The sequence below is a fragment of the Rhinolophus hipposideros genome (assembly GCF_964194185.1).
Source record: "Rhinolophus hipposideros genome assembly, chromosome: 3".
In the NCBI taxonomy this organism is placed as follows: domain Eukaryota; kingdom Metazoa; phylum Chordata; class Mammalia; order Chiroptera; family Rhinolophidae; genus Rhinolophus; species Rhinolophus hipposideros.
Window position 1 is genome coordinate 105437229 of NC_138049.1, and position 14017 is coordinate 105451245.

Sequence of the window (14017 nt, forward strand, 5' to 3'; positions counted from 1 at the left end):
TTTTTACCAAGATGATTGAAAGTGGATATATCGAATTACAACTTCTCTTTCTCATTTGGGGCACTGAGAGATGGGCTACCTCTATTCTCAACTAGAAATATCACAGAATAGAAAGCATGTGTAATTTCTCATGGTAGTGAGCAAAAAACAAAAATTTCATAGAATGTAATACTTTCATCTGCATCCTTAGATTGTAACTTCAGCTTTTCAAAAACTGCTTAAATGCTAATAGGATTCATAAAACATTTGTAATACTAATTTCATGATAATGAAAAATAATTACATGAATTTAGCTCTGTCTTCTGTCAGTGTTTCCAGAAAACTAGGATTAAAGAGTGTTTTCTGTATCAATATATGACTTTCTTTGATAAAAATGGATACTCACGTTATCTTGAAAATTGTCAACAAAATGGATGGTTTGCCCCTGTGCAGGAAAGCACTAACATAGCAGGCCTGACTGCTATCCTTTGAAAGGCCTGCTTACAAGATGGCCCCTGGCTGGCATCTAGGAACTTGGATTTCAGGAGGGTTCCCACCATTCCCAGAACTGATAAGAATGTGTCTAAACTGTACAAACAATATGGCTTGTGCTGACACCTGCTTTCTTTCCGGCAGTCCAGAATTTTGGTACATGCTAGGCAGAGGGTGCCTACGTGACCCCAGCCGCCAATAAAAACCCTCAGTGCTGAGTCTCCTCTGAGCTTTCCAGGAAGACCGTATTTCATGTGCATTGTCACAGCTTGTTGCTGGAGGAGGTAAGTGTGTCCTCTGGCGCCAATGGAGAGAATCTTGGGCTGCACCGGGTTTCTCTGGGCTTTGTCCCACGTGCCTCTTGTCTTTGCTGACTTCATCTCATATCCTATTTCTCTAATAAATCACAACTATGAGTACATACAACTATATGACGGGTTCTGAGTCGTTTTTTTTCTTTTTTAAGATTATTAGGGAAGGGGGACAGGACTTCATTGGGGAACAGTGTGTATTTCCAGGAGTTTTTCCAAGTGAAGTTGTTGTCCTTTCAATCTTAGTTGTGGAGGGCACAGCTCAGCTCCAGGTCCAGTTGCCATTGCTAGTTGCAGGGGGCGCAGCCCACCATCCCTTGCGGGAGTTGAACCGACAACCTTGTGGTTGAGTGGACATTCTCCAACCAACTGAGCCATCCAGGAGCTCAGCAGCAGCTCAGCTCAAGGTGCCGTGTTCAATCTTAGTTGCAGGGGGCGCTGTCCACCATCCCTTGCGGGACTTGAGGAGTTGAACGGGCAACCTTGTGGTTGAGAGCCCGCTGGCCCATGTGGGAATCGAACCAGCAGCCTTTGGAGTTAGGAGCATGGAGCTCTAACTGCCTGAGCCACCGGGCTGGCCCCGGGATCTGTGAGTTTTAGTGAATCATGTAACCTGGGGTGGTCTTGGAGACCCCCGACATAGCCCCTTACTTGGGACTGGTATCTCACAGTAGTTAAAATCACAAAAAACCTACTCCTAGTTGTAATTTATAAACATATTTCATTAAAATGATTTCCCATTCACATGTAAGAAGGTCAGTTAAGAAAGAAAAAGTCTTTAAGCTTGGTTAAGGCCTTGCTGTTTTTGACAACTGATATTAATCTTTGAGTTATAGAAATCAGAAGTTTTTCTGATCACTGTTATATAGAATTTCACCATACCGTGAAATAACTGAAGCAAATATGACTTCTGTCTTGGTCTTAAACATCAATTAAAATGATTTACAAAAACCATAATAAGCTGTATTCTAAAAGCAGGCCTTTTTCAGGCCTATGTCTGAAAAAACTGGTATGTACGTATCTTTAACCCTTTTGAAACTGGAGATTTACTTCCCAGTGAATGACTCAGACGGGAGCATTTTAGGGTGATCTGATGGACGGAGAGTTATGGGACACGTCTGCCTCTGTAAATTGATGCAAACAATAATATAGAAAGAGAACTGTGTTATGCTCTTGTACCTGTTATTTATAATTCTGATCTTATGCTGATTGTTACTTGGAAAGCATATTCTTAGTAATGGACATGCTTTATCAGTTCTGTATGAATTGTAGTGGTAAGTTCAGGCTCAGTGTCACTCCCATCTGGGATCATTACAAGTGATAGTTCCACTCCTCACTGGTAAGAGTACAATAGGAATTTGGGCACCTACAATGAAATAAAGCAAATTTTAGGAGGTCTGTTCTCAGCTGCCTTTCTATTCAACAGGAAGGATTGATCACCGTGGAGAAGTTTATTTCTCCGTGCCTGGATAAAGTAACAATGGCAACCCCAGGCTCTTCACTGGACTCAGTGGTCACCAAAGCCTTTCGACATAAACATGGCCACAAGAACGTACCCTTCCTCAGGAAGAAAGGAGGACAATAATATTGGATTTAGGTGGTTCATGTTCCTCAGGAAAGGGCTCTCTACAGTTTGGACAACTTGAGAAACAGGAAGTACTTTTAATTAAAATGCAGACACTCAGAAACTGATGTCAGGGGTACAGTTTAGTCATAATGGCCTTTTTGGAGGTGGGAGCTTGCTGGGCAACAAAAGTATCAGAAATTCTTGTTCCAAGGCTTCCTGTGATGTTTGGGATCAGTTCAGGAGCTCTGGGAAGAAGAAGAAGAATTAAAAACAACCCAAGCGTGGAGGCTACATTTCCTTTCCCTCTAGAGTCCTAGGAGGAGAAAAAATATATAGAGAGGCTGAGTGTGGGCCTGGTGAAAAATGGAAGAGAGTTTCCTTCAGCAATGGGGCAAAGTCATGTTCACTGCTTATACCCGCCAAAATATGAAAATGGGTCCAAGAGTTGGGGGCAACTGGCTCAACTTGAAAAAGAGAGACAGCCACTGAGAGTTTCTCTTTATCCTCAGGGCATTTCCTATGATATATCGTGAGCATAGAGTACTCATTAAGTGTTCCCAAACTCATGTTGCAGTGAAACAATTGCACCACAAGAAGGAAGGGAGCAGAAATACCACCTACTGGTTGAGGTCCTGGTCTGCCTGAAATGAAAGTAAAAGGGACGACGAACTCAATAATCGAGAGAGTAAAGAGCAACAACATCTTAGAAAACTATACAAACATTTGCATCCCATCCCCCTGTCACTGGGAATCAAAGCAGGGCCTAATCTGTAGATGTAAGCCTACCCCAGGTGTTAAAGCACACACTACAGAATAGGGTAACTATTCAGCAGTCTCAGGTGTGTTACTGGGCCAAGAGCTCAGTGTAGGCAGCTTGCTCCCCATAGGGCTGTTACTGCCTTATCAGAGTCTGATGTCAGTGGCCTCGTTTTCTCTGCCATTTTGCTTTTCTGTCTCATCGTCATCACTAAAGAATAGGAGAATGAGATAGTGGAAAGGCAATATCAACCACTTTCCAGGAATTTCTTACCTCGTCGGCCTTTGAAATGGAGAACGAAGCTCAGCATGAGGGCAGTGAGCCCCAGCACAAAGCCCCCGAGTCCAGTCAGCATCTTGCTCCTGGCAGAGGCTGACTGTGCCTCTGGGAAGAACAGATCTTGGGTCAGTCTTACCTGTTGCGCTGCAACCCCTGGCCCTGTCTGACACTCAGAGCCTGAGCTAGTATACTGTGGAGAGAAAGGGAGAGGGTAGAGCCAAACTTGGAATCGCTATGGAGAAGGAGCAGATGTGGAAAGCATCCCAAAGTTCTGGGTCTCAGACTAGTGACGTTCACAGGAGGCAAATGCTAATTCTAGGTGAACCCATTAAGTCCAAGCTTAATGAACAGAAGGGAGAGGCCGGGTCCCATGTCTGAGGGCTGATTGCTTTTCTGGGGTTTTCTGACAAGGAGAGATTCTTTAGGACCACTCAGGGCAGGGATAAATGTCTGCTAGAATCACCAGATCTCCATTGCCCCCATTCCAGACCACACTTAAGGCGTTGATGGGGACACATGGGGGTAATGTGACTCCAATGTGTAGTGAGCAGACCCCAGAGTGTCATCAGGGAGTAACTCACTCCACTCTACAGTGACAGGACTGTCCAAGCTGGGGTGTTCCACTTGGCAGGTGTAGACGTCTCCCCTCTGGGGGGTCATTTCCAGCATCACCAGGATCTGGAAGGTCCAGTCTCCGTTATGAATCAGGTTGGTGGACACAACCCCAGCTGTTTCCTCCTGTCCATTCAGGAACCAGCGGACTTGAATGTCACGTGGATAGAAATCTGTCACGTGGCAGACAAGCAGGTTGGGGTGCTGCAGGGCTCCCTTCTTGGAGGGAGAGACGTTCACTTTTGGCTGGACTAGGAATGGAAAATGAATCTTGTTATGACAACTGAGACAGCTAACGTAGCGATTTTCTTGACAAATTGACTTCTGAATGTTAAAGATGAATATATCATCAACCTATTTGGAGGCAGAAGATGAGGAACAGAGTAGGAAAAACAGAATAAAACATTCAAATGTTCCAAGAATGACCTTGTCATACACAATAAAGAAAGAGCAGGGAAGAATAGGAGACAGTCAAAGGTGGCACTCTATAACACTTGTGCCAGACATGTAAAGCTAGTGACTACTGTTCTTGGAACAGAAATGTTGAACCAGCTATGAAACTGCCTAAATTTACATTTCCCTGTCTTCTTCAAAAGGATGCATAATTCTTCCAAATATTATCTTGAAGTCAGAGTATATTTAGTCACCAGTATTCCTTTGATCTATCAGTCTGATTTCCTCATTAAAAAGAAAAGATGAAGAAATGAAGTACCTTTATTCCTTCTTCATTTAACCTGTATAGCTCCTGGCCATCTCTACCCAAATTTTGTAGCAAGATCCACAAACCAAATATTCTTAGCTCTTTAGTGTTGGTTTAGCAGGGAGTCTGGCACCTTCCCATGTGATCTGGCCCCACGCCCCAATGAAGCCCTTTGGATTCCAGCCACCCAGCCTGGGGCACATTGGGGCTTGGAGATGGGAAAGAGACCCCTCCCCTCCTCTGCTGCCCAGCCCACCCCTTCCAGGGTCTTTTTCCCACCCAGGCCCTCACCTCTGCGCTTCAGCGTGAAACCCTTGTCCAGCTCGTAGTTGTGTCTGCACACCGTGTCCACCGCGCTCTTCCTCAGCTCCAGGAACTCCCTCTGGATATTCCACTTCTTGGCAGTTATGCGCCCGAGCTCCGTCACGGCCACAAACACCCCCACAATGCTGTCAAATTGGATGTACACTTCTCTGTTGTAAATGTATTGCTCCAAGAAGCGGTGCGTCCCATTGAACTCAAAGCAGTCACTCCTCCTCTGGTACACGTAAAACTCTGGAGAGGGAAAGGCCAGGTCAGGGCAGAGCTGGGAGAGGCCCCAATGCCCACAGGATGCTCTGCCCTCTTCTGGTGTAAGCCCTTCACTGGGAAGTTGAGAGGCTACATCCCGGGCCATGTTTTTCCCGTCTTTTGCCTCTTTTCTCCTGGGTCGCCATCTTCCTTCCAGCACAGTGCCCAGTTACAGAGCTCAGAGGGGTCACTCTGCCCTCTGTCCAGCAGCACTGACCCAGGGCCTCGGGCATGGCCAAAATAAAGACTTTGTGTTCACCACGTTCTCAGTATTTTCTCTATCTCTTCCCCTCACCTCCACTCTTAATAAACCAACAAATTAATACTATATTTATTACTGTTGATATAAAGGTATTTTGCTAACTACCCCTACACCTGTCACCATCCAGGATTAAATTATAAAATATACATTTTCTTATCCCCAATCATGTGATCTTGGATAAATCACAGAACCTCTCTGACTCAAAGTTTTCTTACCCAATAAGTGGGGGATTTGACCGAATAATAAAGAGCCACACCTCAGAGAACCTAAGGTCTAAGGGGGAGACAACAGGTGAACACAGCGAGGACATGGTGACAGGAGGGGTCTCAGAGGGATGGAAATAGGGGTATAGGAGGGCAGGGAGAGCGTCTTGAATTTGCTTAGAGTTGGAGGCAGAAGGAGATAGAGGGCTTCCGGGCTGCCGAGGGAGTTGGCATTCCACCGGGGGTCTAAAAAGGAGCAGAATCTCACCAGAGAGGAGAGAGTAGTATGCCAGAAATGCCCAGAGACCAGAAGGGGCAGCAGGAGAGTGAGAAGTGTGTGGCTGAGGTGACAGGAACCAAGGATGGCGGGCAGTGGTGACTGCTTGCTGTCTGTACCGAGAGTTCAGGAGTTTGGGGACGTTTCCTGCAGGGAACAGATAAGCGGGAGTGATTTCATCTGGTCTGCTGTTCATTAGGAAGGCCATCCTGGAGGGAGCATGGGGAATGGATTGGACGTTTTTCCAATAACAGGAAAGAAGTGATGAGGGCATAGACCAGAATTAAGAATATGACAGAGAATATGAAGCAAAGGCTGTAGGATATAGGGAGTGGAAGGACTGCCTCTTTCCTTCCATAGCACCGAGGGGCAGTAAGTGTAATGTTTAAGACCATGGACTCTGGGGAGAGAGGACCTCGCTCCTCTTCTGTCTCAATGACTTATTAACTGTGTGACCTCAGTGAAATATAGTGTCCTCAGTACTAAAATGTGGACACTGATGTTTCCCTTCCCTGACAATGCTGTGTGGGTTAACTGAGGTCAAGAAGGTAAGATACAGCACGGAACTAAGGGTTCAGTTTACAATGACTGTGATCGCGTGCAGGCTTTTCTTCATGAATCTGGAGTGAGAACACAGAATGATAATACTCTTTCCACTCGACATTCTTGCCTGGCGACCACTCATCTCTGCTTTATTCACTTTCAAGCTCCTTAAGAGTATTGAGCATCTGCCAGGTCCACTTCTTCCCCGAACTTTCCCTCCTCAAACTCACACAATTGGGCATGTGCATTCCCCACCCCTCACTGTTCCAAAACTGCCCTGACAAAGGCACATGTCAAGGGCATCTCACGATCTGCCCATGTGCCCCTCACTTGTTGGTGTATCCTCATGCGTGTTCCTGACACACTTATGCACATTCTCACTTGGGGTTATTTCACTCACATCATTCCTTAAATATCAACCATAATAAGTAGCTCATGTGGGTACATTTCCACCCTTGTTCTCTTTTCTGAGTTCTACATGTGTCTGTCCTCATGGCTGCTGGACATGTCCTGCTGGACGTCCCATAGGAGCTTGGGCTTCTCCCTCACAGCTGCTTTTCCTCCTAAGTTCTTGGTGAATGGTATCACTGTTCACCCATCCTCTAGCTAAGAATTGCCAGTCACCCGGAACTCATTCTCTTCCTCACTCACTACTTCTGATCAGATACGAAGACCTGTTATTTTGCCTTGTGTCCCCCATCCACTGTAATAGTTAACACCGATTGCCATCATTCCTAATGTGGATTAATTCAGTGGTCATTTAACCTTTCTCCCTGGCTCAGCTTTGCCTCTTCTGGTTCATTCTCTGCCTAAGCCTGAAACACTTAAGGTCACACATTGCCTCAGTGTGACCCTAACATGGTGAGCAAGGCTTTTTATGATCTGATCCCTGCTTATCTAACCAGTGTCCTCTTCTGCCCCCAGACTCTTTTATTCAGTCATTCTTAGGGGTTTGTCTTTGTGATATATTTGCCTTTTTGCACTGCATATTTCACATTGCATAATATTTGCATATTATCCCAATAAAAATAAACAAACATACAAAATACATAATATTTTTTGGTTCTAATGCCCAAACTAAAAATGCCTAATTCCAACGTATCCTTCAAGACCGAGCTGGTGTCAACATTTCTGAGAGATTTTTCCAGTTTTCTGCTTCTACTCCCCTCCACTTTAACTCCTCTAATGTGTTGCAAATGTTCTCTGTGTATAACTCAACATCATGATTCTGACACTGTTTACAGACTGAACTCATAATCTTCATTCTCCCCTTGAAGTTCTTCTCTTCCAACGATCCCTGGCTGAGTCAACACCACCATCCATTTCCAGCAAGCTGGAAATGCAGTAGTTAACTTTAACCCTTTTTCCTTTTCCCACTCCAAACAGGTCCTGGGAGTTTATATCCCATGTTTCCCCTACTATGTGACCTCTTAGAAAGCCTACATAATAAAATCAGTGAAGTATTGGCACAAAACATCAAGAGTGAGGCAGAACAGAATGGGAGCTCAGTGTTTATGAACATATGAGATGGAAAACACAACAAAAGGAGCCCCTTAGCATATGGGGGGAGAAAAGTTATTTGGTAGATGGGGTTGGGAAAACTGGTTTATTATATGGAGGAAAAAAAAATCTAGATCTGTACTTAACATAAAAACTTGGACCCTAGATGGATTAAAGACCTAAATAAGAACAATAAACTATAAGGTTAATATAAGAACGTACAGGAGGCTATAATTATGAACATGGGGATGAGGAAGTATTTCTTAAGCAAATATAAAAACACAAAGATAAAATATAATCAAATGAATTACATTAAAATTTAATACTTCTGTTAAGCAAAGGGTATCACTAATAACTTAATAGACAAGGAATAAAAAGAGACTCACAATGTCTAAAACTGAGATAGGATTAATACCCAAAATATATAAGCAACTCTTAAATAAAAATGCAAAATAAAGGACTGCAATAAAAAAGTGAGTGAAACTGGAATGGGAATCAATAGGAGAGGAAACTTGCAAGGCTAACTATAATTCACCAGTGGAAAGAAAATTGCAAATTCAAATAAAAAAGAGAGAGAGACTGAGATCTATTAGACTTTGAAAAATTAGAGATCTGGATAACTCCAAGCCCTGGTGGATGGGGCATGGAGAAACCTTCACAGATTGCCGGTGGACTGTAGACCACCACAGATGATCAGAATAGCACCCAGGATATTTGGTTAAATTGAGTGGATTTCCATAATTTGCAATGAATCAAAAATGTTCACACTTGGGGCAGCTGGATGGCTCAGTTGGTTAGAGAGTGAGCTCTCAACAACAAGGGTGCAGGATCAATTCCCGCATGGGATGGTGGGCTGCACCCCCTGCAACTAAAGATTGAAAATGGCAACTGGACTTGGAGCTCCGCTGTGCTCTCTACAACTAGATTGAAAGACAATGACTTGGAGCTGGTGGGCCCTGGAGAAACACACTGTTCCTCCTAATAAAAAAATAAAAAAGAAATGTTCACATTGGTCCATAAAGGGACATTATTTGTGAAACTGAAGATTGGCAGTGATCAGTCAGTTTGATCATCCCTTGCACAGTAAATACCTAAACTATTGTCAACACGCACCATGGAAGATTATGCAGCCATTAGTTGAAACCATATAGCTGTACTCTTCACTAGTTAGTCAGATCTTAAAACCATTATGCTGTGTGAAAAAACAAAACAATATACTTTATAACATTGTGTAGGAACATTAAAAACACAGGCACATAAAAATACAGATTTTGAGAGAACATATACAAACAAAAACTATGTAGGAAACCCATTAGAATAGGTGGGTGCATTCTCTATCTATGTGTCTTTAAATCTAATCATAATGATCACACTTGGGGACATAGACAATGTGATTTTTTTTTCATGTCTGTTCTTGTTCTCTACACTTGAACATTTTAAGGCAAGTTGTTCTCTTATTCATATTTCTATACATCACCTAACCTAAGCCTTAGTAAATACTTATGAATCAAACAAAGAGTAAGCAGAGAATTGATTTTATTTTTAAAAAAATGTTTCCAGCTTTTCTCTTGGCAATCAAGAATTGTATATATTTAAGGTGTGCAATTTGGTGACCTGATATACGTGTACAATGTAAAACATTGTACCACAATATTTCAGCACAACCAAGCCAATCAACATATCCATCACCTCATACAGTTACCAGTTTCCTTTTTGTCTCTATTTTTTTTGTATTGAGACTACCCAAGATCCACTTAGATTTCAAGTACACAATAAAATATTGTCAACTATAGTCACATTGCTGTATGCAGTGCTCCAGAACTTATTCAGCCTGCATAACAGAAAGTTTGTACTCCTTACCAATATCTCCCCATTTCCTCCTCCCGCCAGCCCCTGGTGATTACCATTCTACTCTCTGTTTCTGTGAGTTTGACTAGTTTAGATTTCACAAGTATGTGAGATCATTCAGTACTTGTCTTTCTACATCTGGTTTATTTCACTGAGCATAATGTCCTTCATGTTCATTCATGTTGTAGCAAATGGCAGAATATCCTTCTTTTTAAAGGCTGAATGATATTTCATTGTGTATATAGACCACATTTTCTGTATTCATTCATCAGTCTATGGACATTTAGGTTGTGTGTATATATTGGCCATGTGAATAATAATGCAGTGAGCGTGGAAGTGCAGATATCTTTTCAAGATCATTTCCTTTGGCTAAGTACCCAGAAGTGAAATTGCTGTATCATAGGGTAACTCTATTTTTCATTTTTTGAGGAATCTGCATATTTTTTCCATAATAGCTGTCCCAATTTACATTCCTACCAGCAGTGTACAAGGGTTCCCTTTCCTCCACATTGTCACCAACATTTGTTATCGCCCATTTGTTGATAATAGCCACTCTAACAGGTGTGAGATGATATCTCATTGTGGCTTTGATTTTCATTTCCATGGTGATCAGTAAAGTTGAACACCTTTTCAAATACCTGTTGGCCATTTGTATTTCTTCTTTAGAAAATATCTATTCATGGCTATTATCAACAAGACAAGTAATAACAAGTGTTGGTGCAATTGTGAAGAAAAAGGAACCCTCATGCACTGCTTGGTATAACCATTATGTAAAACAGTGTCAAAAAATTAAGAATAGAATTACCATATGACCCAGCAATCCCTCTTTTGAGTATCTACCAAAAAATCTGAAAACATTTATCTGTAAAGATATATGTACCTCTATGTTCATTGTAGCATTATTCATGGTGGTCAAGACCAATCTAAGTGTCCTTCGATAGATGATTGGATAAAGAAGATGTGATATATATATATATATATATATATTATATATATATATATATAATATGTATATTATATATATATTCCACTATATATGTATATATATATGTGTGTGTGTATATATATATATATATATATATATATATATATATATATATGAATGATACTTGGCCATAAGAAAACATCAAATACTGCCATTTGCAACAACATGGATGGATCTTGAGATTTTCATGCTAAGTGAAACAAGTCATAGAATCATACGATTTTACTCCTTTATGTCGGATATAAAACTGAAAGTAACAAATGAACAAGACAAACAAACAAGCAAAATCTCATAAACACAGACAACAATTTAATGGTTACCGTTAAGGGGAGAGGTAGGGGAGAGGTAGAAGGGGGTAAAAGGAGTCAAATATATTGTGATGGAAGGAGATTTGACTTTGGGTCATGAACATACAATGCAATATATAGGTGATATATTGTAGAATTGTACACTTGAAACCTATATAATTTTATTATCCAATGTCACCCCAATAAGTTTAATTTAAAAAGTAGAGATTGATTGCCAAAAAAATTTGTCTATTCAGGTCCTTTGCTGATTTTTTAATGTTTTTTTTTTTTTTGGTGCTGTTATTGAGTTGTATGATTTCCTTATCTATTTTGGATATTAACCTCTTATCAGATATATGGCTTGCAAACATTTTCTCCCATTCCGTAGTTGCCTTTTTGCTGTGTTGATTGTTTTCTTTGCTGTGCCGAAGGCTTTTAATTTGATGCAATTCCATTTGTCTATTTTTGCTTTTGTTGCCTGTGCTTTTGGTATCATATCCCCAAAATCATTGCCCAGACCAATGTCAAGAAGTTTTTCCTTTATGTTTTCTTCAATGAGTTTTATGATTTCAGATATTACATTTAAGTCTTTAATCTATTTTGAGTTGATTTTTGTATATGGTGTGAGATAAGGGTCTTATTTCATATTTTTCTGCAGGTGGATACCCAATTTTCCCAACATCACTTATTGAAGAGACTATCCTTTCCCCATTGTATGTTCTTAGCACTCTTGTTGAGTATCAGTTGACTGTGAATGTGTATATTTATTTCTAGGTTCTCTTTTTTTTTCTTGCCTAATTGCTTTGGCTAGAACTTCCATAACTATATTGAAAAGAAAAGGCAAGAGTGAGCATCGTTGCCTTGTTCTTAGGTGAAAAGCTTTCAGTTTTTTCCCTTTGATTAAGTAAGCTGTGGGCTTTTCATATATGACCTTTATTGTGCTGAAGTAAGTTCCCTCTATACCTATTTCATTGACATTTTTAATCATGGATGGATATTGAACTTTGTCAAATACTTTTTCTGTGTCTATTGAGATGATCACATGGTTTTTTCTTTCATTTTGTTTTATCACATTGATTGTTTTCCCTACCATCCTTGCATCCCAGGGATAAATTCCACTTGGTCACAATCTATGATCCTCTTAGTATGCTGTTGAATTTGGTTTGCTTTTCTTTTTTTTGAGGATTTTGAATTTATTTTCACCATGGATACTGTAGTTTTTTTTTTCTTGTGTTGTGTTTGTCTGGTTTTGTTGTCAGGGTAATGGTGGCCAGAGAGAATTGATTAGAAATGACTGGCTGCCTGGAATCTAATTGGAAGTTGTTTGTTGAAGGAGTCTATAAATTGTAGCGTCTCAATACGACTTATAAAATGCATCATAAATGGAAACTCTAGACTGAATTTATCACGCAACTTCTCAGACCCCAGAAATGAGGGCAGAAGGAATTGGAAGAGTATGTCAACATGAGGCTCACCCTGTCAGTTCTGGATTAAGCTCAGGAAACCCAGGCTCCAGATGAAGCTCTTCTGCATGCTTTTCCTGCTACTCAGAAGCCTCCCTGACTGGATGTCCAGGAACCTTGAAGGTCCAGTAGGAGGAGGATGAGGATGTGAGGGTATCTGGCCATTGTCTCTGTCACTGCAGCCACCGCCAGAGTTAATCTGGGTGATCTGGTCAGTTCCTTCTCCTTCCACAGTGCTCTACATGCCCGAACTTGGAGCTGAACAACTGGTAGCTCAGACGGGGAGGGAATGGAGTTGGCATTAGGAGACCCCACTCCAGCCTCAGGGAACCCATACAACTGTTAGCCTACGAGGGTTCTAGTAGCATTTCATTTTTCTCTGATCTTCTGAGCCTGTCTTCCTGCCCCTTGCCCTGCCCCTCAGCCTCTGAGTTCCTGGCCTCATCCAGTTTGGGGTCTCTGTGACAGATGTTTTCTACCTGCCCTCCCCACTTTACTCCCCCACGTTTAATTCCGTTTCCTGCTCCACTAATAGGTTTCCCCACCTGTTTTTCAATCAGAACACATTTCTGTTAGTTCTAAATAGAAGTTTGAATTTTTTCTTTTAAAAAGCAATTGACTTTTGTCTGTCTAATGAAATCTCATTTGCAAAGCAGATAAATGTCACACAAAGTTCCCACAAAACAACTTATTGTGGTGTATGTGAAAAATATTAGTTTGTGAAACTCTTGAAAGCATCTGAACTTTCTAGTGTAAAGCCTGAAAACTTGTGTAAAATAAATCAGAACAGACTGTATTAAGAATATACAATTATCATAGGCTGTAGATAATATGGGCAGCACAGTAAGGATATCCACAGACCAGCTCTGTGACCGACAGGGCAAATACAGAACCTCTCAGAGTCTCAACCCTTTTACTTATAGAAAAGAATGTTATGTATTTTTCTACTTTGAAGGACTACTGTTAAAATTAAATAAGATGATGTAAATAGAGAATCTATTTACAATCTAGAGAATAGTGTCTGTCCCTGCTCTCTGGAGGTGAGAGCCCTTCCCCTTGTCAAAATGTTATGGGTTAGATTATGTGGCAACAAAGAGAAACACAAAGGACAAAGCCCTAGTTTGTTCAGAATGACTCAAAAGGAGCTGCCCTTGAGGCATGGCCTTAATGCTTGAAAAGAAGCTTTTATAAACTTACCGCTGATAGTTTCTTTGTTTGCACCTCTTCTTTCACTTGGGAAAGAGAGATAAAAGAAATGGAGTAAACAAATGTTTAAATCCCCTGGCTTCTGCTGCTGCCCAAATGGTGTGATAGGGTTGAGTTGCCCAGGGTTTAAATACCAGGATGGTGAATGTCATGAACAATGGATTTTTTCAAGAGGC

The 14017-nt window shown here is 41.3% G+C and overlaps 1 protein-coding gene across 1 annotated transcript in view; it reads right to left on the reverse strand.

Moving 5' to 3' along the window:
* Positions 1-2580: 2580 nt before the first annotated feature.
* Positions 2581-14017, reverse strand: part of LOC308494688 (HLA class II histocompatibility antigen, DP beta 1 chain-like) — a gene marked incomplete at both ends in the record, with an annotated part of 35479 nt that continues 24042 nt past the window's right edge. The window contains 4 exons of the mRNA XM_081042582.1: positions 2581-2594; positions 3380-3490; positions 3967-4248; positions 4989-5252. Of these exons, the coding sequence (XP_080898708.1) occupies positions 2581-2594; positions 3380-3490; positions 3967-4248; positions 4989-5252 (671 nt within the window). The remainder of the gene's footprint in view (positions 2595-3379; positions 3491-3966; positions 4249-4988; positions 5253-14017) is intronic.